At 32.7% G+C, this 25,595-nt stretch overlaps 1 protein-coding gene across 8 annotated transcripts in view; it reads right to left on the bottom strand.

The window, feature by feature from the left end:
- Window positions 1-4,781: 4,781 nt before the first annotated feature.
- LOC127735978 (NKAP family protein-like) overlaps window positions 4,782-25,595 on the bottom strand; it is a 42,359-nt gene continuing 21,545 nt past the window's right edge. For 5 of the 8 annotated variants that reach the window (XM_052246461.1, XM_052246463.1, XM_052246465.1 and 2 more), the window contains exons 2-7: window positions 13,368-13,600; window positions 12,004-12,046; window positions 9,833-11,067; window positions 8,758-8,793; window positions 5,762-5,836; window positions 4,782-5,123 (exon numbers count right to left, since the gene is read on the bottom strand). In XM_052246461.1, the coding sequence (XP_052102421.1) occupies window positions 4,969-5,123; window positions 5,762-5,836; window positions 8,758-8,793; window positions 9,833-11,067; window positions 12,004-12,046; window positions 13,368-13,600 (1,777 nt within the window). In that variant the 3' untranslated portion in view covers window positions 4,782-4,968. Of the gene's footprint in view, window positions 5,124-5,761; window positions 5,837-8,757; window positions 8,794-9,832; window positions 11,068-12,003; window positions 12,047-13,367; window positions 13,601-14,147; window positions 14,261-22,879; window positions 23,125-25,595 lie in introns of those variants that run through there. The other 3 variants (XM_052246468.1, XM_052246464.1, XM_052246462.1) reach the window with 3 other exon arrangements.

Here is a 25,595-nt window from a genome sequence, read left to right as displayed (position 1 = left end):
TTTTGTATAAAAAGCAGGCCGTTACTTTTCTCGTTTAAATTGTTTTACATTTGTCATTTCGGGGCCTCTTATAGCCGACTATGGGGTATGGGTTTTGCTCATTGTTGACGGCCGTACGGTGACCTATAGTTGTTAACTTCTATGCCATTTGGTTTCTAGTGAAGAGTTGTCTCATTGGCAATCATACCACATCTTCTTATTTGTATATCAACGGATGCCACATTGGCTTCCTTTGGTCCGCATTTATTTCGGAGAAGAGTTTTCTAAGTTGAAAAAAACTTGTGTCTGATTCATTTACTTACTATAAAATATGTTTAAACTATTGAACAGCACAAGTAATCCTCGGTCAATATTATCGAACCTTTATTAGAATAATGTATGAACGGCCTATAAGGAAGGTCTTTCATGGAGCCTCCTATTTATTCCCCCAGATGGACGAAAAATAAACCATCGAAGCAAATCTGAATTCAGACTGTTGGTTTTCAAATAAAAAAAAAAAGATGTAAAATACGGTTCAGTGCTGAATTTTACAATACTAAAGGATTATGCTCACATGTATATGATAAAATAGTGTTCATGCCTGCTATCATATACATGTCAAGGTTGAGTGAAATAGGCTAGTTTTTTTAATATTTTTCTCACTGATTTGATACCATTATTGATAAACTCTATTTTCGATAGTATCATTTACACAGTAACCACTGTTCCGCATCTACCCAGTTTTATAAGTAACAATCTTGTAGTAATATTAGGACTAAAGAAATATAATTGAAATGTTCAATCGTTCAAAAATGTTTCACCGCAATTTAAAAATCATGATAGAAAATTAGCTATTCATACGAAGATGAGACATGAAGAATGATTAAAATGACCAGGAAGTTCTTGAGAAGAAAACCGATGGTCGAATAGGTTAAACAAATAAAAAAGTATAGATACAAGAAATAAAAGAGAAGAGGGTTCAGGTGAATGAGACAGTAGCCATGACACAAACAAAAGATGTTTGTGTGTGTCTGTGCGTATTTATGTGTAATTTATAATAATATGAAAATGGAAATTTCCTTACGAATTCCCACCACTTTACGCGGAACACCTTGGACACTATAGCCTATTTCTAGCAAGCAAGTTAAAAAGGGGACTGTTAAACGACTATTTTATATCCGATTACTGGATAGTACTGTTGAGCATGAAAACTTTTTAGATTGATTGTTGGTTGCTTTACGTCCAGTAGCAAATATTTGATGCATTTTTCTCAGGACGAGAACAAATTAACAATAAATACAATAGGTAGGTCCTGATATAGAGGCCGTCAGGGATGAAGGTCGGGGAAATTTAGACTGCCACCGGAAAATGAGGGTAAATAGGATAGGGACAGAAAATTTGCCTTGTGCACACTACCTGCGGACCCCTCAAAGAGTTGTTACTAGGGTTCTTAACGTGCAGAGAGAGTGGCAATCTCTCTACAAGAGGTATCGGATTTAACGTCCCATTTCTGACTGGATGTGGCTGCGTACATGTACATCCCGCACAGCCAAACAGATGCCCCACTATGGAGTTTACTGCCGGTCGGAAGGAGACCTGTAGTGACCATATTTCTATTCCCCAGTCACCCTTGTAAGTTCCGTTGTCGATGTCAAAGTGTAAGAAGCCATCATTTCATGATTAGTGAAAATACTTTGAATCCTGCTTTCAGTTAGTTAGAGCATTATTATAATATTGTTTTAATGAAGAAGTATCTTGGACTTTTGTCATTTCTATATACATTGTAATTGAATTGAGTGTTTTTGTTAAGATTGGATTTTGCGTGGTCGTTTTATATTATATTTTGCTCTTAAATTGATCGAGTGATTATTTAGTGTGATTCCTCAAAACAGAGTGTATACCCAGAAAGGAAACTTATATTATCTTAACTTTTCTAAATTTTGTATATTGGGATTCATATACTTCGTTTTCGACACCCAGTGCATATAGAATAAGGAGATGTGGTATGATTACCAATGAGACAACTATCCAACCACGTTCAAATGAAATGGATGTAAGCAATTATAGGTAACTGTACGGCCTTCAGCGATGATAAATCCCTATACCGTATAGTAGGCTAAAAAAGCCCCGACATTAAAAATATGAAACAATTCAGTTGAGAAAACTAACGGCCTAATTTATAACAAAACAAATTACGAATAACAAATATGACAGACATGAACCAACGAAAACCACTGAACTACAGGCTCCTGACTTGAGACATGCACATAAAGAATATGGCGGGGTTAACATGTTTGTGAGCGCTCAACCCCCTCCCCCAACCCCCACCGCAAACCTGGGAAATTGGTGTAAAAGAGGGGCGAAAGATACAAGAGGGACAGTCAAACTCATAGATCGAAAATAAACTGACAACGCCATGGCTAAAAAATAAAAAGACAAACAGACAAATAATAGTACAAAAGACACAACATAGAAAACTAAAGACTAAGCAACATGAACCCCACCAAAAACTGGGGGATATCTCAGGTGCTCCGGAAGGGTAAGCAGATCCGTCTCCACATGTGGCACCCGTCGTGTTGCTCATGTTATTACAAATCCGGTTAATAGTCTAATTCGGTAGGTCATATTCGTAGTGAAAAAGGAAGTGGATTGTAATTACGACATATCCGATATCATCCGATATCATCCGTGAAACGGTTATTCCATAACGGTCAACTAACACGTGATGGCGTCCGTAAAATTTACGAAGGGATGATTTCAACTTCATCATTTTGACCTCTTGGTTTAATAGCTTCCTTGTGAGCAGCAACCCTCTATCAAGGATATCATGATAGGAAATACAAGCCCGGGAATATCGTATCAATTGGGAGATATATACTCCGCATGCAGGCGCTGCTGGAATGTTGCTACATAGAAATGGAAAGTTCACAATTGGGAAGCTGAAATCATCTCTTTTGTCGTAAAGTTTTGTTTTCAACCGACCCTCATTGTCAATTTCTAGATGTAAGTTAAGATATGAGGCAGACTTAACTGTATCTGTTGTATCCTTTATCTCTAGTTCGATGGGATAGATGCGTTCAACATAGTCACCAATTTTTGAATTATTTAGTGAGAGAACATCATCTATATAGCGGAAAGTAAAGTTAAAGGATATTGCTAACTTCTTATCTTACTTCCTAAGAAGTTCCTTTATATTACCTCCTATACGTTTCTACACTCCTATGTAACTAAAAGTATGAAGTCAGCCTCATAATAATAAAGAAACAAGTCGGCAAGAAGAGAGGCACAATTTGGTAACTGCACAACATAAGAACAAACTATATAAATCAGATGAAAAAGGTTAAACTCACCAGATCGATAAAAAGCAGAAAAACATCAAACAAAAACACAGAACGGACGTGGCAGGGTATTTACCCATTCCTCATCCCTAACAACAACAACAACAAAAAAAGACACTAAGTACAGATTTGAGAGTACTCGCAGTTACTGACAGCTATTTCAAAGCCAATAACAACTAATAAAAAAAATCATGTATCTAAGACTAAAATATCAATCAGTACAAATCCAACATCAAATGGATTTAGTATAAAGACGTCATTAGCAATCAGAAAAAAACATGACCTTGTTCAATGCCAAAATATAGGTATCGACAGATTGTAGGACCATGATATGTGTATACCGATACTATTTAGTTTTGTTTTTAATTTACTGATAACAAAACCAATATGTATACCTATAAAAAGACAATAAAAGATTTATTTACAGTGTTGAATTGGTAACCTTTTAAAATAAGTTTATTCAAAGATTGATAAATTTACCCAGATCGTATCTAAATTTCAAATTACAACATCACCATAAAATTTAGGATGTGCTATTCCGTTTGAAATAAGTTTTTTTAGATGTACAGCCAAACTTGCAAACCGGAAAGAATTAAGTAAAGGCATAGCGAACGAGTTGGGATATATAAACACCGTAAAACGGTGCCAACTGAAAATCACCGCCATAAAAGGAAAATTAACAATAGGGAAAGAGAACTCATTCCTTTTGTCGTAAATTTTTGTGTAGAGTTTCTGGTGTAAAACTGAAATGTCTAAATAAAGGAAAGGTCACTTATTGCTGTTAATATTTGATTTATTTAAGGTAAGTTCCTTTGGGGAAATATCGGTAGTATATTTAGAGAATTCTTGATTATTTAACGAAAACATATCATAATGATAACGGTAAGTGTTTTTTAATTGATCAATTAAATGGAATTTAGACGGGTCTTTTCTGAGTTTGGCCATATACTGTGATTCATAGTCAATAATTCAAAAAAATTCAAATTCTTTGAAAGAAGAATATTTCATTTCCCCAGCATTGCACTTTAAACATACTTAAAGACATAAAAACTAAAATCATTATGTTACATTTAAAATGAATTTTAATAAGAATTAGTAATTTATCAGATACATTAAAATCTCAGATTATATTACAGTACCTTTGGTGACAGAAAAAAAATTCTTTGGCATTGCACCCTCATTTATTAGACTGTTTTTCATGGTATTTTATGAATATAACCATTTGATGTAATTCCCCTAATTACATATAATTGATATTGGCACTAATATAAAAGTCAATGATAAGTACATGTGGAACGTCGACAGTATTAAGAGGTAGTGAGGCAGTAATTGTTTGAGGCAGCCAATGGAGTCCTACTGGCCTTCAAAAAAATCTTTACCAACAAAGGCGGTGTTTCAAATCTATTTTGAAACTATCTCATTGTACCTTCTCCTCCGGTTAAAAAATCCACTTTTCAAACCCCATTTTTGGAGAAAAAGATATCACTTCCTACAATGATCTTACTTTATTTTAGTTATGTGATACACCATTCAAATACAGCTGGTATCTAATTTCTAAACGACTCAATGCATGCACATTCCGAGTTACAGTCTCATTATGATAAATATATATACTGGTAAGAAAATAATTTAAGGTGAATAACTATGGCATCTAATCATCAACATCTAAGTCATATTTTCTCCTGGCTTTCTCGAAAATGTCATCCATATCGTCATCATCACTGTCATCGTCAAGGTCAAGGTCCTTCATAGAAGGAGTGTGTGATTCTTCTTTTTTGGCTACAGTCGAAAGTTTTCTTTGCTCTTCTGAAAAAAAATAATAATCTGAATACTTATTTATTCATTAACACGTCGTGGTCATAAGGTAGTTATAAAAATAAAGAAACTTGCAGACTTATATCTGAAGTATATATCATATCAACATCAATGCATAAAACATTACACAATAGTAAATACGATTACAAGTAACATATAAACAGGCAGACTAGACTTAAGAAGAGTACCAACATGATGTTGTTACTAGGGAAACCAAAAAATATCGCATCTAAAAAAAGTCCCCAAGGTTAAACAAGGTCGTATCTGTTCTCGCCTTTTGCGACGCAGGTAAAAAGCATTATTTTTCGGAAATTTTTTATGTGCGTTCTATGCATGCAATTTAAACATGTTTGATAGAATGTATCTCTGGAAGTATAAATGCTACATATATTATTGTTTCAATATTCAGATGCAGTTAAACGAGATCTTAGAATGCATACAAATTTCAAACAAATCTGAATATCACCAACTTTCAATTTCTTGGCCTCAAATTAAGCCAACACAGTTCATTATATGCTAATTTAGAAATCTTAGCTATTTACACTTGTAATCGTTTCTGTTTTATACTAGTATTTAGTATTATTATGTATTGTTCATCCTGCAACTTCCCTGATAAGTTAAAAACGTACTTTTATTAACTTCCAGTTGTTTTTCGGCTGCTTTAATAACTTCTTTGACCATTCTCTTCCTCTCCTTTGTATTTCCTGAAAGTAATCAAATTACGAATGTGACTTAAACTGAAACATCATTGTTTACTATGTATTCGGAGAAAACCATGCGTCTGAGCTGAATATTTTTTTTAGTTCGTTGTTAATTTAGTGGTGAATATTTCTTGCTTTTTCAGAACGATTAGAATGAAGTAATGGAATATAATGTATAATGATATATTTTGTATGTAAAAAGGTATGGACATTTTATCTGTGCATTTGTTGCAGTCACTCACAGGATAAAAATTAGACAGTTGTTAAAAATTAACGGAATTTAAATATTTTAAAGGTTTGTGAACAAATTTAAACATTTCCATTAAATCAAAATATTGTTGAGTCTTGCGCATTGCTGACGAAAATTCGTTACAAAATTGCATCAAATAATATCTTTCATAAAAATGAATATTTGTACTTCGAATATAATTTTGATTATGGCTTGGAATGACCTTTTTTTGCGTTCATAAGGCAACCTTAAGACACAAAACATCGACAGTCGTCTATAATGAATGTAAGGAAGTACACCACAATTTTGGTATTCTAGTAAAATATGTTTGTACAAATTTACAAGCATACTATCAGGATTGGCATTAAGGAAAATTCAAAACCTTAATAAATATCAATCTCATTTTTGGTAAATTAATGTATGTGATAGTTTTGCCAACATCTCTGCAATCAATTGACGAACGCAACAGAATGGAATGTACTGAAATATTGACCATTGAAATCTTTTGGAATAGTGTCATAATTTTTTTTTAATCAAATACCTTGAGTTCAATTTAAACATGTTTATATTGTATATATGAACATTATTTATTCATTAAAACGCCAAGTTTATACCATGCGGACTTCGTATATATAATTTATTTAACATTTTATGTAAAAGAGCATTCATTTGTATAAAACCGATTGACTTTTGGATAAAGTAGTAAGAAAGGGTAGCCGAGATATTCTAAATAACTTAAGACCATTAATAATAGTTCAACTGTAAATAACATCGTTAATTTGTTAATGCATAGCTATATAAAACACGAAAGATGTGCTCAGTTGTGCCGAAAAATGGCATAGCAACAAGTAAGAGAGTGATTGTGACTATAAAACATAATAAAAAAAAATAATAAACCGTTATTTTGGTTTATTTTCTTCTTTATAAGAGAATGAAGTCAGTGTTTCCAGCTTGCTATTGAAGCAGAAATAGATAATTCTTGTTATTTGGCTCTCCCTTGAAGTATACTAGATCGTCTGAACTTGTTTTCTTCAACGAATTTTACAACACAACACAGCAAAAGAAAATTACAACACTTGTACATATAGATTTATTCAGTAATCTCCTCTACTGGGTATCACTTTTTATTGACATGGGTATCTGGGCACCCTGACGTCATGCAGACATCTCAATTGTCCAGAAAAAATCAAATAGATAGTTAGAGAGAGTTTGATATTAGTTTATATATTAAATGCAAACCAGTTGTAACACATCTATATAAACATCAACATTATACCATGGTTATTCGGTAATAAATATATATACCATTAGATTATGTATTAATATAGTTAGTTCTACCAGAATACCACAGTCCTCAAATAGTTCCAATGTAGGTGAAATTATAAGTAACTACTACATGCTAGAACTTCTATAACACCTTATAATTGTAAACCTTACTTCAAATGTCAGTGTCGACAGTTCAACAACCGGTACATTAGTTCCGACCAATCGAGACCTTCATGGGTATAGTCAATGTCGTTTAACATTCCCGTTGTAGAAGACCAAAATTGCTCTGACGCCTGATGGCCTTTTTGGATCGTGTCCCCAAACGTCCCATTTTCCAAGGAAGTCCGAAAAAGACCGTCAGACGTCAAAACGTGGTTTCACAAGTCACAAAAAGCCTTCAAAGCTCATTGCAGTCTCGAACTATTGATTTATTTTATTTGTCCCTAAATCGAAATATCGAAACACAAAAAAACCTTAACTTCTTTCAGATTACTCTTACTATATACTGCTAAAAGAGAGAGTTTGACCATTTCAATTAAAAAATTTAAACTACGATGTAATATTAATTAAAGTTATTCTGAATGACATAATTGACCAAAGATGTCAGTTTACGCATAGTGAGAAATAACTTAACCAAAAAGAAAGTTAAATCGCTTTAACACCCCTTGAAATACACTGTCGTATAGGTAAGGCTGACTTGGTATCTGACCAAGAAATATTCTGCTCAGGTGAAAAATGATAATTCCATACACATGTTATAACTCTTTTTGAATTTGAGAAGCAAACGGTGCCTACGTGAGCTTTCATAAAAAATATGCATAAAATTGAGAATGGAAATGGGGAATGTGTCAAAGAGACTACAAACCCGACCAAAGAGCATAAAACAGCCCAAGGCCACCAATGGGTCTTCAACACAGCGAGAAAATCCCGGAGGCGGTCTTCAGTTGGCCCCTAAACAAAAATGAGTACTAGTTCAGTGAACATGGACGTCACATTAAACTCCGAAACATATAAATGAACTAAAATTAAATAAAACATACAAGACTAACAAAGGCCAGAGGCTCCTGGCTTGAGACAGGCGAAAAAATGCGGCGGCGTTAAACATGTTTTGTGAGATCTCAACCCTCCCCTATACCTCTAGCCAATGTAGAATAAACAAACACTCAGCAATACGCACAGTAAAACTAAAAGAAGTCAGAGTCCGATGTCAGAATAGAAAACAGAAAAAAAAAAGCAAAATGACAATCCAATCCATTCTTACTCGTAAAAGTATAAAAGATAAGAAAATATAATTGAACAACAAACAGTATATTATTCTCAGAGACACAGACATGTTTTTTGAACTACACAAATAAATATTAAGAAAATAGGTGAGTTCATAAGCTAAGTGAGAGATACAAATTATAGATGAAGTTTTAAGTGTCCATACCAGAACCCTGTATACGTGTAGGTTGTCTCTCAACATCTATCAAAACAAATTTTACATTATCTATACACATAATGAAGTAAAATAATATCCAATTACCTATTTCGCAAACTTGAATAAGCAAACGACATTTTTATTACAAAACTGTTAATGCCACTTTACAACAAATGTTAAAAAGTGCATGAAATTCTTTTGATCAATGATCCGGACTAATGTAGTATTTGTACCTGAAATTTGATTTGTGCATAATGGTCTTGTTTGAAGAATCACATAAATTCTTTTATTAATCTCATATATAAGTTTTCCTGTTTCAGGCAAAAATCTAGTATAAAATATACAGGATAAATCTGGATGTTTGTCCCCTCCAAACTGAATGATAATACAAGAAATTTTATAGGCCATTTAACGAGCTTTTACATTACACAACAGACGGATAAAAACACGTTTGACTAACAGTTTACAAATTGAACTTAATAATAATGACATAAAATGAAAACCAATAATTCACGAGTTTCATGTTTCCTTTGTGCAGAGAATATTATGAAAATTGTAAGACAAACTTTAAATAAGTATCCTCAATAAACATGTATTTTTGTTGCCTTGTTCATCACAGCTTTTTATATCCTTAAAATAAAACATCGTGTGAAACTATCGCAAGGTAATACCAACTATATGATAAACTTTATATATGATTTTCTTATTGTGATAAATATATAGATAATGATATATATGCTTTATTTTAAAACATAAGAAAACATTAGATATGCAAAACAAATTTCCTCAAATCTTTATCACACTTTATCCTGAATGTTGGAAGCCCATTACATTAAACATTAAAGTGCGTAAAGAGCAGAACGGGCTCATGCGAAAAAAAAAGCAAATCCCGTCTATGGTAAACCTATGCTCGGGAAGACTCAACCATAATTTAAAACAATTACACTTAAGTGCTTGATATACATGTATATTACGTTCAACTTACATCAAGAACAAATACAATAAATTTGGAAGCCTTCTTTTTGACAGCTCAAAATAAAAACAATAATAATTTACGTATTTTTTTTCATATATTGGACTTTACCTTTTTTGTCCGTCTCTTCTAGTACAACTGTATCGATTCCTTCCATTTTTGGTGTTTTCGGTCGTCTGCCCAGACCTTTACCTTTATTAACATCGAAAATTTTATTGAATTTCTTCTTGTAAATATCCTGAATCATGTCTTCTGTAATGAGGGATTTTGGTACTACTTTTTTCCTTTTGATAATTGTTCGTTGTTCTTGGTCCTCTTCGTTGTCCTCTGGTAATCCATATTCATCACGATTCATTTTCTCGTGCTCAAGGACGCGAGAAGTGACGTACTGCGTATGAAAACGGTGGTAAGCTTCGTCCTCGAATCGTTGTCGTAATTCATTTAGCTGCAATATTTGTCTCTCTTTCGTTTCTCGTTTTCTTCGGTCTTTTTCTAACAATTCTTCCCACTGTTGTTTCGCTTTATATACCTCATACTCGGCAAGTCTCTGAACGAACCTCTGTTCTCGGTGCTTTTTTGATTCATTACCGTACGCATTGGACATATTTCTATATACACCGGCTTGTCTCCTATTCAGTACATACTCTTTCTCATACCAAGGAGGAATTTTAGACCGTTTTTGAACAACTTTATTGTTTTCCTTTGGTTTAGTCTGACCTTGTTCCATTTGATGTAGTTTAGCTGTCATTTCGGCTTCACGAATAGACTCTTCACCAACATAAGCTTGCGAGATTTCCTCAGGTCCATTCGTCGATGGTTTATAAGTTAATTCGGCGGGCTCCGTATCCCAAGCACTTCTTTTAACCGTTTTACTTCGGAGTAACACAAATGATTGCGGTCGCTCTCTTTCAAGAGTATCATTTGTATTTTTCTTCAAAATTTCCTTTGGTTTTTGTTTAGGAGACGGTTCTAATACACTCTTTCGCTTTTTTGATCGCCCGTATAAATAAGAATAAAAGCTTTGAATTTGAGCACTAGGTTTATACTGTTTTAATGGGGGTGAACTTGATTTGTCAGTGGCTTCGGGTGAAGTATTCCGTGAAGGGGCATTCCACCGGAAAGTAAATTCTTTACTCCTTCCTCTGGACTCAGAACTAGTTCGCGAGTTTGTTGACATTTCTGTTTTTGGAGACATGGGTTGTCCATTAACTCTTTGGCTACTCCTTGGATTTTGAATTCTATATTCTGTTGTGTCAGTTCTTGGCGATGAAACTTTATTCCTGTCACTGGTTGCATGGACTCTATTTGAATTTCTACTTCCAACGGACATTCTTTCTGTATCACTACTGCAAAACAGGAGAAATTCTACCATCGTGTAGCAATGGGTTGACATATGACGAATAATAAATTGAGAAACTTTAATCCTTTATTTATTAGCTATTTAAATGCACATTTTATTTGCATTTATCAACTCTTAACTATAATGTTCAAAAGACTTAACGATGTAACCGTTATTTCTTAATGACTATGGCAATATGATAAATTTTTCGGTATTCAAAATATATTGAAAAGAGTTTTCAGCACTAACAAAAGGATTTGTAAAGTAAATGGTGTCATTATATTACGTAATTTCATTTAGGCGTGCATAAAATTATCTAGAAAACTAAGTCAACTTAAATGTATGTATACATATTACAAATAAGTGTGATCGAAAAGTGAAATACATTATTCTGCTATGATAAATGGTGAAAGTGACGTTCCTCAAATCTTGATTGACGAAGTTTTATTTATCGTGAATAAATGAGATAACCCTATTTAATAGTTTAATTTCATTTTAAAAACTCACCAAAGATACCAGGCTGATAGTTTGGTACGCCAGACGCGAGTTTCGTTTATGCGTAAGACTTATCAATAGCCCTCGAATCAAAACCGTTGCAAAGCCAAATCAAATATTACGAAGTTGAACAGCATTACTAACCGAACATTCCAAAAAGTTGTGCCAAATACAGCTTAGGCAATATGTACCTGGGTGTAGAAAACATTAGCGTTTAGAATATTTCAACATTTTAGAAACAGTTACAGTTTAGTTTCGTGTTGCTTAGTCTTTGGTTTTCTATGTTGTGTCATCTAAACTATTATTTGTCTGTTTGTCTTTTTATTTTGGCCATGGCGTTGTCAGTTTGTTTTCGATCTATGAGTTTGACTGTCCCTCTGGTATCTTTCGTCCCTCTTTTAATTTACAGAAAGTGAACATATCAATGATATTTCATGTGACTACTTACTTTTTCCCTCTCGTTTGGATTCTGTTACTTTGAGATGTCATAACTGAAATAGAAATAAGCTTTTCTTAAAACTGACTAAACTTATAACATTATATCAATTCTAGTATTAATGGATATCATTATATACCCAGTTGTAAACCTCGATTGTGCAACATAAAACTTATTATTCAGTTCTATTGATGCAAAAGTATTTATTACATATCACCTGCTACATGCAATAACTAAACGTCTGTATATTAAACCAATTTGGCAAACATGTAACGGTACACGATCATTCCTACAATATTGGCTAAAAATACTATACAACTGTAATACTGATATCGGTCGAAAATATGATAGACAATTTATTAGGTTTCCATTAAATGTTTATTATAATATATTCTTTCCACACAACACATTCTCAAATATGAGTCTTTAATGGTTTATCTACAGATTATAAATGGATATTAAAAGAGAAACTCTTAAGTCGGTTGTCCGAATGCGTAAGGTATGATCGAGCTCTTCGAGTGATCGCTGAAGACCTAACAGCAACTATTTAGATGATAGACAGGAATAAAAGCGCTGTTATTTTAGTGTAAACAATATTTTATTATTAATTATACGAATTACAATATATATTCACATTCACAAATAGGATTCAGAAACAAGCATCAAGTGCTTATGTTAATCTGTCTCCTTAATTATTTTGATATACCGATTGTTTCCTTGTCTTGTGTGTAGCCATCCAGTCACATGACAATTTTTTTCCTGTAATAATCCATAGTATATTGACAGTGAAAGCGTCAATGAAACAGCAGCTAAGCAACACATACACGCAAACAATTGATTTTTAGAGATCACCATACCTAAATAACTGAAAAACATGTTTTTATTGAGCACTGCTGCTGATTTTCTGTTCACGCGGCTTGCGTACAAATTTTTAAGAAAAGTGAAGAGATGTGGTACGAGCAAAACTATCCAAAATAATTCAAATGACGTAGAGGTCATCGTATGGCTTTAAACAATAAGCAAAACCCATACCGTATCGTCAGCTACAAACGGTCCCGACATGAAAACAAATGTGAAACAATTCAAACGAGCTGCCAACGGTCTGATTTATAACAAAATAACAAAACAATTAACGAAAAGCAAATATGACAGACAAGAAACAACGACAACCACTCAATTCCAGGCTCCTGACTTTGGACAGCTTAATATACTTGATTAAATTGAACTTAAATTATCTTGATAGAAATATAATTTGATAGTATATTATGTCTATCCCAAAGTCCCATGTCTGCATTTTATTAGCCAATGGAAGTGAATCCACCAGAGTTTAATTTTATAACTATATATTTAATAAGTAACAAAACTAAGTTATTTACCATCCGGTTTATGTATCGAAGACACATGTTTCTCCTGTCTCCTGTCATTGTTTTTCATGTTGTTATTGTGCGTCACATCACCATTTGGTTTTCCTACTAAACTTTTGTTGTTATTAGCTGGTGGAAGGCGGTGGCGACTAATATCCCCATTCCCTACTAAACTGTTGTTTTTACCTGCTGGTGGAAGACGTGTTGTTGTTGATTGCTTATTTTGCGGTGTCTTATCATCCGCTCTGAAAAAAGAGAGTTAAAACCGTGATAATACATCGAATCACTTTAGTAAGAGATTTCGTTTAGTTTTTGAATAATGTATTGGGAAAAAATATACAACAGTATAGATAACTCCCTTCAGCTGTAACCTTTCCTGACAAAAGAAACAACAAACACGAAGAAGAGGCCCCAAAACATCAGAAAAAGAACTTGAAAAATGAAGTTCAGAACAAGATAGTCATTTCATGATTGTTTAGTATACAGATATTCTCCTCGGGAACGTTGTGGGTGGAAAACTGTTCTACAATGCCAAATCTCCGACTTGTATACGACTGTCATTTCAAATTTTAACTTACAAAAAACTGTAATACACAAATAAAAGTCAAAATATTGTGTAAAAATTCTATATATATTCAGAAAACACAGGTATAATTTAGGGGGAGCAATTGTGATTGATTTTGATTAGCAGCAATATTAAAAAAAGAGTCAAATAGTAGTAACTTATAAGCTGACACGACTCGTGTTTGTAAAACAATAGAACATTACAATATAATTGAAGTAAAAACTTACAAATAGTAAACAAACGGTGTAAACTCCGAACTTCTATAGTCAGAAATACAAGTATGACTGCGTTGTAAATCAATTCCACTACTATCACGTCGTAACATTGCGTAATGCAATTCATGAAGGTATCAAATGACGATAATTATGTGGAATTACACTTAACACGTATATGAGTCACGTCGGATTTTGGAATTGTAATTTACATCGAAACATCCATGGTGATTCATAAACTTTTATATCAATAGGAGATCCTTAAAATGTATTAAGTAATTATTTACAATTGCTGCTTATGATTTCAAATGGTGGAGTGGATTGAATGGTCCCCGTTACCATTGATAAATGAAATAATTTATAAATATCACCTTCAAATGATGTTTTAATCCATATTAATCCATAGATTTGAATGAATAACAATAATTGAAGAATGATAATTTGACATATCAATCAAGGGCTGGATATTGAAAAGAACAATGCCAGGTATTACTTCACACTGGGAAAATATACGATGGTATACGATTTAAACGTCAGGATTCGATATAAGTAGGCAGAATACAAAAAAAGTAAAAACTAACTAACCAGAAACCTGTGAAAAATTAAGAGATAGTTATAATCAGATCTCGATTTATATGACTTATTTATTTTAGAATTTTGTCATTGGTTTTACTGTTACCTATTTGAAATCTTTGAAAAACAACTGCACATTAAAAAATTGAAAAAATGGGGATGCAACAGAATATCATATTACAATTTGGTATTATAATTAGAAGAGTTTTAATTTATTATACACCTTTATGGTTCGCCACGGACACATTTTAATTGATAATTTCAATACAGTTTTATACCATGATATTCCGTCAATAAATACAAAAAGTTAAATCTATGAACTAATAAAATGGACAGATAGTGTGATTGATTTTTTCGTAACGTCCAGCAACAAATGTTTCAATGCATATCTAGGTTGAGAACACATTTTACAATATACAAATTGGGCGCGTTCTACATAATGGACTGACCACAAAGAAGGATGGGAAAATTGTACTGCCATTGATAAAGGGGCTATATTGTGTAGAGCAGAAATCAAACCTTTAGAAGGTCACTTACATGTCCCGAAAAGAATTATTGCACTCGTATTTACGTGCACGAAGCGCGACACCTTCCCAGCAAGACGGGATAAGATTTAACAGACGTGACTGCGTATTTATACATCCCGCGTAAACTGACACCGCCTTTAAAAATAATGTACGACCAGAGAAGTCAAAGGTGATAATGATTGGTTGGTAAATAATAAGTGTGCAGTTTAGAGCGTGTGTTTTCGCCGATAAATGATACTATATTCGTTAGTCGTTGGTCATTGTTACATTTAGCAATACTATTTAGCGAAGACACACGTTTTCATAATCTCTTTAAATTAAAAATTTTATCCCAATATAACATTGGAAGGTTCCAAATCTGTAGAAACGACTTTAAAATTAGCAGATGCACATAGGTAAGCCAGATGATTTTAACATCGGATGTGACCTTGAGAGGTCATACCGGTGTTATGTTGCCGCAGAAATTTCCTTGCCGTTTGACTGATATCCGAACGTATTTCGTATAATTACGAGGAAATTATCGAGCGCAAAATAACATTCCTTATCGCTTGTTATATATTAATTTCATCAATAAATATTCATGAAAATGTTTGTTAAGAACATAGATAAATGTATGAAAATGTTTTGTCGTGAGAAATATATATATATCAATAACAAATCATGGATACCGAAAATTTGTGTTAACGCATGCAGAAGAATATCTCGAGAACGTTTTGCAACAAAAGCGGGAAAATATGAATGCCTACTCAAATCCAATCTATTAGAAAAACGAATTAATACAGAAGAGTGTCCACCATGTACTTGCACTGCACTATCATTAGAATAGTAGAATAGAATGATATATAAATGAATGAAAATTTGCCTGTAGAGTTATTAAGATGATCTGTTATACATATAACTGGTATACAAATATTAATATAATATATAACAACAAACCAGAGTATACTGATATCAAATGATTATATCACTACAATATAATAATTATTACGGTGTGGTTGAATTCCCTGTCATTTATTCATCATCCACACAGGAACTTGTCTCAGAAAAAATATATCTATGTACCTCATCCTAACTTTCAGGTATAGAGATGTGATTTTTTTTCTGAGACAAGTGCTTGTTACCATCCACCAGAACTTGCGGTCATCCGATGTTCAGTACTTCAGTACTTTGATTATGAATTATAAGTGTCAAGGGTGATTGGTTCCAACATTCTTTGGTCAACAAGGATGAGAACGCTTGAGTTTTTAAATTGACATATTGATGTTATTAATGCGAACTAATATTGCATGCATTTTTCATTAGCCAACTCTTGAAATTAAAACGATTGGAAACAATATCGCAGAAAACAAAATTAGTACGTATACACAAAAGTGCTTTGAAAATGCTACAATCGGATACAAATAGTCTACATCTACATATTTGATACCGTTCCTTTAAATATCTTCTGTTTTCAGATTAAAACGCCAAACTGTCAGTGAAATGATATGGGTAGGATTGTTAGAGGCCAATGCACTTTATACTAGTCCATATACTCAGTAATGTCGACCCTAAATCATCAATATTCTAATATTGTATATTGCAAGACATGGATACACCACGTCTCACCTTATTTAAAATCATTTCGTATATATGTACTATCATTCAACAACCCTTTAATAGATGTTTATTGCCAACATTAAATGCTTGTCCTTTGAAGACATTAAATTTTAATAGGGTCACAGTGTGAAGATATGAAGCATTGGAAAATCTACTGCTCTATGAATAATATTTAGTGATCACAAGTAACAGGTTTTGTTGGAAATAATTAAATGACTTTGGTTCAAGCTGTGAATTTATTGACTTTCTGAATATTTGCAATTTATTTACACTTTTTATAGCATGATACATTGATAAAATATCGAAACGCTACAAAGCGGTTGCGTTCGGTTGAACCAAGTTATTCGAGATAAGTAGGCTAGATACAATAGAAGTCAAAACTAACTAACCGGAAACCTGTGTATAACATGTATAATTAAGAGATAGTTATAATCAGATCTAGTTTTTATATGTATTTATTTAAAATATATATATCACATGTGTTAGTTACCTTATGAAATATTTGATATGTTCAGCTTAGAGCTAATGGCAGTACATCACATGATCTGCGCAATTCTACGGGAATTAAACAACAAAAAAGATTGAATAAAAGGAGATGAGGGATATATGTCAATAAGACAGCAACCCGACAACACTAAAAAGTGGTTATATATTAGTAAATAGATACGAGTAAAACAAAACTGTGAACGAATTGAACAGGTACCATCTAACATCCTTCATTTAAACTAAAATACCATTTTAACCATTTACAAGGTCCCCGACTTGAGACGGGCACATGGACATGTGGTGTGGGTACCCTAGTTTTTGAGCACTCAACCGTCCTTCTTTTAATCCGAGTCCATGGAATAACATAAGTTACAGGGATAACTGTCCTACATTCTCTAAAATGTAAAACAAGGAGATGTGGTATGATTGTCAATGAGACAACTATCCACCCGAGATCAAAGGACGAGGATGTAAACAACCTAATGCCACCATGAGACCGACTCAATAATGTGAACAACTCATACCGAATAGGAAGCTTTAAAAGGCATCGGAAACTATATAATACCGTTTCGTTATAATAAAAGATAAAATGAAAAGGCTATTTGTTCAGAGAACTTAATACACAATTCTTCAGAGAACAAATACAGGTTTTTCCACTTGCTTAGAATTGTTCTGTTACCCAAATTTTTAAATACATCATCTAAAACATTTTTAACATTTAAGCGTTTTTTCTTTTTTGTTTAGTCACTTACTCTCCCTTATGGAGTCGTAGCTTTTCGTTAAAACATAGCAAAATTGCAGCTTGATGTCTCAAACATTTTCCACTTACATTTAACTATAAATACGGTTTCTGAGTTCATCACTAGTTTTAGGGTGGAAAGGTCACAGTGACTTTCGACTTTTTTGTCATTATCAAGTACTGTTTTTTTCTTGAAGAGGTTTTGGAGAGTGGCGGAAAGCTTAAATCAAAATAGTCAAAATGATTATAAGAAATACAGTAATATCTTTCCCGTTGGTAACCCACAGGTAGGAGGAAAATAATCATAAGATATACAGTAAGATCTTTCCCGTTGGTGACGTACAGGTAGGAGGAAAATAATCATAAGATATACAGTAAGATCTTTCCCGTTGGTAACCCACAGGTAGGAGGAAAATAATCATAAGATATACAGTAAGACCTTTCCCGTTGGTAACGCACAGGTAGGAGGAAAATAATCATAAAATATACAGTAAGATCTTTCCCGTTGGTAACCCACAGGTAGGGGGGAAATAATCATAAGATATACAGTAAGACCTTTCCCGTTGGTAACGCACAGGTAGGAGGAAAATAATCATAAAATATACAGTAAGACCTTTACCGTTGGTAACCCACAGGTAGGAGGAAAATAATCATAAGATATACAGTAAGACCTTTTCCGTTGGTAACGCACAGGTAGTAGGAAAATAATATAAGATATACAGTAAGATCTTTCTCTTTGGTAACGCACAGGTAGGAGGAAAACAATCATAAGATGTACATTAAGATCTTTCCCGTTGGTAACGCTCAGGTAGGAGGAAAATAATCATAAGACATACAGTAAGATCTTTCCCGTTGGTAACGTACAGGTAGGAGGAAAATAATTATAAGATATACAGTAAGATCTTTCCCGTTGGTAACGTACAGGTTGGAGGAAAATAATCATAAGATATACAGTAAGATCTTTCCCGTTGGTACCGCACAGGCAGGATGAAAATAATCCTAAGATATACAGTAAGATCTTTCCCGTTGGTAACGTACAGGTAGGAGGAAAATAATCATAAGATATACAGTAAGATCTTTTCCGTTGGTAGCGCACAGGTAGGATGAAAATAATCATAAGATTTACAGTAAGATCTTTCCCGTTGGTAACCCACAGGTAGGAGGAAAATAATCATAAGATATACAGTAAGACCTTTCCCGTTGGTAACGCACAGGTATAAGGAAAATAATCATAAGATATACAGCCAGATCTTTCCCGTTGGTAACCCACAGGTAGGAGGAAAATAATCATAAGATATATAGTAAGATCTTTTCCGTTGGTAACGCTCAGGTATAAGGAAAATAATTTCGTTTAAAGACGTGAACTTGAATGCACTTTCATCATTAACAAATCTTACATGTTCGTGAAGATATATTATTCTCAATTTTGAAGTTTTGAATTACAATTTCCCCCGGATTGCTTTGTCCTTTTAAGCTTGACAAAATAGAACATATTTATTAGCAATAACAAAAAGTTGTTTTATCATGTCTAATTGAATACCCATTTTCGTTTACGTCATAAACAAATTTAATGGGTAGTTATCATAACTTCTGTGAATAGAAATACTTCTAAAAGATGTGAATGTACGACCACTAGCTAATATCGTGATAGAACTGTAAAAGAAAAGACATTTTTTCCAAAATTTATTCGAAATAAATTGGAAAAATCGCATACAAAAGGATCAATCTGTGTTTACGTGATGCTGATAAAAACAAACTCAAATTTCTCTCTTTCTGATCTTTGTTCTGTTGTATTTGTTTTCGTCTGGTTTGAATGATCATTGTCAAAACTGTTCATGCCTTATTGTTTTTCTTGGTATAAAGACTTATTATATAGTATAAGTATTAAAAATCTCAATTGTACATCCAATTTAAAGACCAGATATCTATATAACATTTGACCTTCATCTACATTATATAAGTGTAATATATTCTTTGTTTACAGGTGTTTAGACAAATTAAATACAAACAATCTGAGAACAATACTTTAATACTTAGAATTTTAAATAATGATATGCCAGAAACAATCAAGGGACAGGACGGATTTATCCTGCATTATATCATTATTAATGTGGTAAACATGTCACACTTCCCGACAAAATGATTTACATATCAATGGTCTCCAAAATGCAGCCATTGATAATGCACAATAAAACGTTTACAATTTGAATACATGACAAGAAGGAAAATGTCACAGTGTTGGTTTATGTTTACCCTTTTTTATTAAAATTAAATCTTGCAACTTAAGAAGCCACCATTTAATTAAATCCTTGTTTTGTCTGGGTACAATATGAATAGAAGGATGCGTGGGATAACGTGGATGAGACTAAAATAACTTCTTGACAATAGAAGTACTTTATGCAACATGAATATAACAAAATAATTCATTAGTCTCCAGAATAAACAAGAGGTCTTCCGACTCAAGATTCAACAGATGAACATATCTCAGACTATCTTTTCTAAAAAAAACAACACAAAAAACATGGACAACTTCCGACGACAAACCAGTGTCTTATTATATAATAATATTTTGATTTTCTGGTTTTGGTTACAACTGTGTTTAGGGCCGAACTTCCTTTTGATTGTAAAATCATACAAACTATATCCGTTTCCATGGTAAAATAGAAAATTATTCAAACTAACGGGTTCAATAATTCTCTAATATATAAAGGCCTTAATTCTAAGTCTATAATAATTTGACCGTTCCTATTTTCAACCATCCTCTGAATTTTAAAAATGGATGTGATAATTAATCTATGTATTGAATAATAAAAAGCCTAATGTAAAGTACAAAAGCATAACAGGTTTGTAAAACAGGTATTGATTTGTTTGTTAAACTCATTAAAAGCAACAAAGACGGGAAAATGTAAAAGTACACACAACAATAATTCCAAATACATTTAATTCAAAATCATAATTCAATTCACTAATACTAAAATACACATGATTGGAAGAAAACAAATAATGGATATTAAATAAATTGAGTAATCCCAACGTTCAATGTGTTAAAGGGCTGTATTTTATGAAAAATAAGTGAATACCTTTAGGTATATCTTTACTTTAAATATTTCACGAACCACCGTTTGAATGGACAACTTAAAACTGGTTTAAAATATTTAATTGTTCAGCATTGATTGTATTATTCACCCAAAATACACGGTAACAAATAAATTCCACTAAACAACGAAGTTACGGCGAACCATGGGTTCTAAAGCTCCGTTCAAATGGTTACATTTTACACGCGTGCATTAAAAAATGCACAAGTGCAAATTTGCCCGTGTATATGCATATAAGAAAATTTGCAATGCGTTCATATGGTTTTTATATGCGTCATATACACATTGGCCAGAAACAGAATAAGTTCTTTTCCCAGATTAACTTGATAGTCAAGTCAAATGATATCTGACATGCAAATTACTTCCCTTTTATACAGCTGCAGGGGTAGAAAAATCAGGTCACGAATTCATGTTGTGTATAATGCATGCTACTTAGCAAAATTTAGGAACACATCATTTATTGAGAAAAAAAAATATGAAAATAACTTTATAAAAATTATGCGTCCGTAGTGATTTTCTTGCTTCACCTTGAACAGGAACGCTCAAAGACAAGTTGATTTGTAAGCCAAGGATGGATATAAAAACAGAAGAGGTGTAGATTCAGTTATGCAACAATAAATAGATTTGTCGAATGTGTGTAATTCTGTTTTTCGTCTTTCGAATAATTTTGATCATTGCAATTTATGTCCAATGTTCCTACAAGATACAATGTATTCATTTCAAAATCTTATTTTTACTGACTATTTAATAAAGTATTTCAAAATCACCCCAATGCTTAAAAAGGCCATTACAAAAGGTTACAAAAGGCCAAAGTATTAAACCATTTTGATTATATACACGTGTAATGCCTAAAGATAATAAAGATCAGTCCGAATTTGGGTTAAGACCTTATGTATGCAAAACCATTTCTAACCTATATATTTGGTGGTGAAAGATTCGATCATATTGTTTTCAATATAATGGAATTTTATGCGACTGTCATACAAGTGAGAGGTTTAGCTAGCTTTAAAACCAAGTTTAATTCACCATTTTCTACACAAGAAAATGCCTGTACCCAGTCAGTAATATGACAGTTGTTTTCTATTCATTTGATGTGTTTGAGCTTTTGGTTTTGTCAATTGTTAAGGGACTTTCCGTTTTGAATTTTCCTTGGAGTTCGGTATTTTTGTTGTTTTACTTTTTCCATGTATTTGTATCAATTAGTAATCTGTCCTAGTTTCTGCATATAGCCACTACAGTGGTGTTTAACGTTTAGTTATTGTTAAACACATGTCTTTCCTCGTAGCGGATGTGCTCTATTTGGGCCTTTTACATAAAATCCTCAAATGTGATATGTAGTTTGATATTTTTACTTATTGTACATAGTACATCTTATTTAGTTTCCATATATGATCTTACTGTTCATTATGAATTTATATTTTTACTTATTGTACATAGTACATCTTATTTAGTTCCCATATCGGGTCTTACTGTTCATTATGAATATTACAGATTTCAGTATACTACATAACACGGGCATATGAAACCAGTATCTCGGGCCAAAAGGAAAAAAATATGTACCAAAAAAATATAAGATGTCGATTGTCAGTATCTAACCTATCATCTGACCTCGACCGACAGAGGACCTTGGACAGATCCAGTAGTCTCTTGGTGATTCCCCTAGGCAATACGTTATACTGTGTATATACAATAAATGGAGTCACAGTTACTATAATATATTATAAAACTGACCTTCGTAGTGTTAACATTGTTTACTCTCAAATGCATCAAACAAAAACGGTTTGCTCTTTCCACTGATTTCTTTGATTCAGTGGCGATTAAGATTCCCTTTGATAATAAAAATCCGTCTTTCCCAAGGAAGATGTTTAAAAATCATGTATCTTTGTAATACATGCTTGAAAATATATTAGGATATTTTACAATCACATTTTAAAACATGCCACATTAATGTCGGCTTAACTAAATAAAAGGAAAAGCTATCTGTCTTACAATACTAATAACTTGATTAAATCGACTATTTTTGTTTACGTATTTGGTCACGGTTTGTTGGTCCTGAGTCGTAACGGATATTTATTAAATATTCAAATTTATTACCAAGTTTCAAATACCACTTGAAGAGTGTAAGAGTGGCAATACACAATACTCTTCAGTAGCCGTTATCTCAATGGAACATACTTTTGGAAGTATGAAATACAAATGAATGTCCCATGGGTTGAACAAACCAAATAACGGAGGATAGTCGAATAACTGTTTGCTTGTCGGAGATATATGTGATGTGAGTGTTTATTAAAGTTGATTAAAACATTCAAATTGAATAATGCTTTAATGTTAGATGAAACTAGTCAATAAAACGATCGACCGCTTGGTTTCTGTTTATAAAACCGTTGTCCTATCTTTGGGATATATCGTATGATTCATTGATCATTTAAATTATTTTTGTACAAAAAGTAAGATAAATACTTCAACGCTTACACATAACATAAAGAAAAAAGAGAGATAAAATTAAAAACAAAAGAAACGGAAAGAGAAGAAAAACGACAAACAAAACTAAGACCACCAAAAATTGAATTAAGATCCCCCCCCCCAAAAAAAAAAAAAAACAAACCAAAACAAACCAAAACAAAACAAAACAAACAAACCAAAATCAAAACAAAACAAGTGCACAAACAAACATCTTTGAAAATTATTCTCCAATAAACCATGAATGATAATGCAATGATAAATAAATGTTTGCGATTTTACCACCAACTTTTTAGCATATTTATTAATTTCTGTCCATGTACCCTTCAACTGTTGACAGAGATGTATTGATAGAGACAGATTCTATACTATTATACTATTTTGTAACATGGAAGTCACATTAGTAGATTTGGATTACTGATCTGTTAATAAAAACCTTTGCACGTTGCTCACACACATGACACGTAATTAAATCATTGCATTTTCTTCTACTAGATTTTATCTGCTGCATTAAAAGTTATTTAAATCAAATTATTCTCCATATGAGGCTATTGTCAATATACCTATGTATACAATAGTGTAAATCACTTCTCATCAATGTTAATATCAAAATTAACAGAAGCTAATACGATCAAAATAGATGATAACGCGTTAAAAAATGGTTTTATATTTTTTAAGACCAACTTAGTGCAATTTTAATATAAATATATAATAATATTGATTTGATACCTATCTTTAAATAAGTGCGTATGTACGTGATCCTGGAATAAACATTATCAGATACGCTGTAGACAAAACGTTTGGGAAGCCATATAATAATATGGATCGGAATACTAGTAAAAAGGGTCCTCCTTAACAGAACAGCTAAAACCGCCCAAGGTGCCTGATGGGGTTGCAATTTGTATTTTGTTAATTGTTTGTTTTTTCGGTAAACTTGCATAATTTATGAACTGAAAATCTTGTCAAATTAAACAATCTGTGATATTGTAAATCCACCAAGCAAAATTTGGAAAATTATACTTTAAAGAAAGCATTTAGTAAAACAAAAAATAAATTGATAGTTAATTAACATTCAGTTTTCAATATCACAACACAAGTTAACCTTGATCAACTGAATTTTACATTTTATTTTCTTATGTTGTGCCGTTACACCCCTGTCCCAGTATTCGGTATGGTTGAGTGCTCGTAAACATTTTTAACCACGACTCATTCTGTATGTAAAATTGAGAATGGAAATGGGGAATGCGCCAAAGAGACAACAACCCGACCAAAGAGCAGAAAACAGCCCAAGGCCCCGTTTCAAGACAGGAGCCTGTATTTCAGTGGTTGTCGTTGGTTCCTGTCTATCATATCTTTTTTTAGTTTGATTTGTTTTGTTTTACATTTAACATTTTGTCGTGTCAGAGCCTTTTATAGTTTACTATACGGTATGTGTTTTGCACATTATTGAAGGCCGTACTGTGACCTTTAGTTGCTTACATCTACATCATTTTGTCTCTGGTGGACAGTTGTCTCATTGGCAATCATAACAAGTTTTTTTAATTTTTATATGACTTATTAGACGTTCACACAGCAGGTACAGTCACATTAACAAACCATGTTTAATAAGTGATAATCTAAACCCAAGCAACATTTAGGGTCAATACAAGTGTTTATTATTCGATTCGCTATTTTACTTTACCACTCGTCTTGTGTGTCCTCATTTTTAATGTTTACATTCACATCTTTTTACATGAATAAGTTATTTTATCTTGAATAAATAGAAAACCAGTTGATGTGGCAAAAAACCAAATGATTATAAGTAATTTTATTTCGAACGACATTCTGGTAAAAAGGATTCATTAATATCAATAAACTAAATGGTAACCATGGAATAAAAATTCCAGCAAACTTATAGCTCTCATAAACTATTTCTGAACTTTTTAACGCAATGACTTATATCTGACTTTTTTTTTCACTTTCGTCTAAAACATTTATTCAGTATAAA

The sequence above is a fragment of the Mytilus californianus genome, unplaced genomic scaffold, assembly GCF_021869535.1.
Source record: "Mytilus californianus isolate M0D057914Y unplaced genomic scaffold, xbMytCali1.0.p SCAF_3, whole genome shotgun sequence".
Taxonomy (NCBI): domain Eukaryota; kingdom Metazoa; phylum Mollusca; class Bivalvia; order Mytilida; family Mytilidae; genus Mytilus; species Mytilus californianus.
Note: the sequence above shows the minus strand (reverse complement) of the source record. Positions and strands in the feature narration are given on the sequence as shown.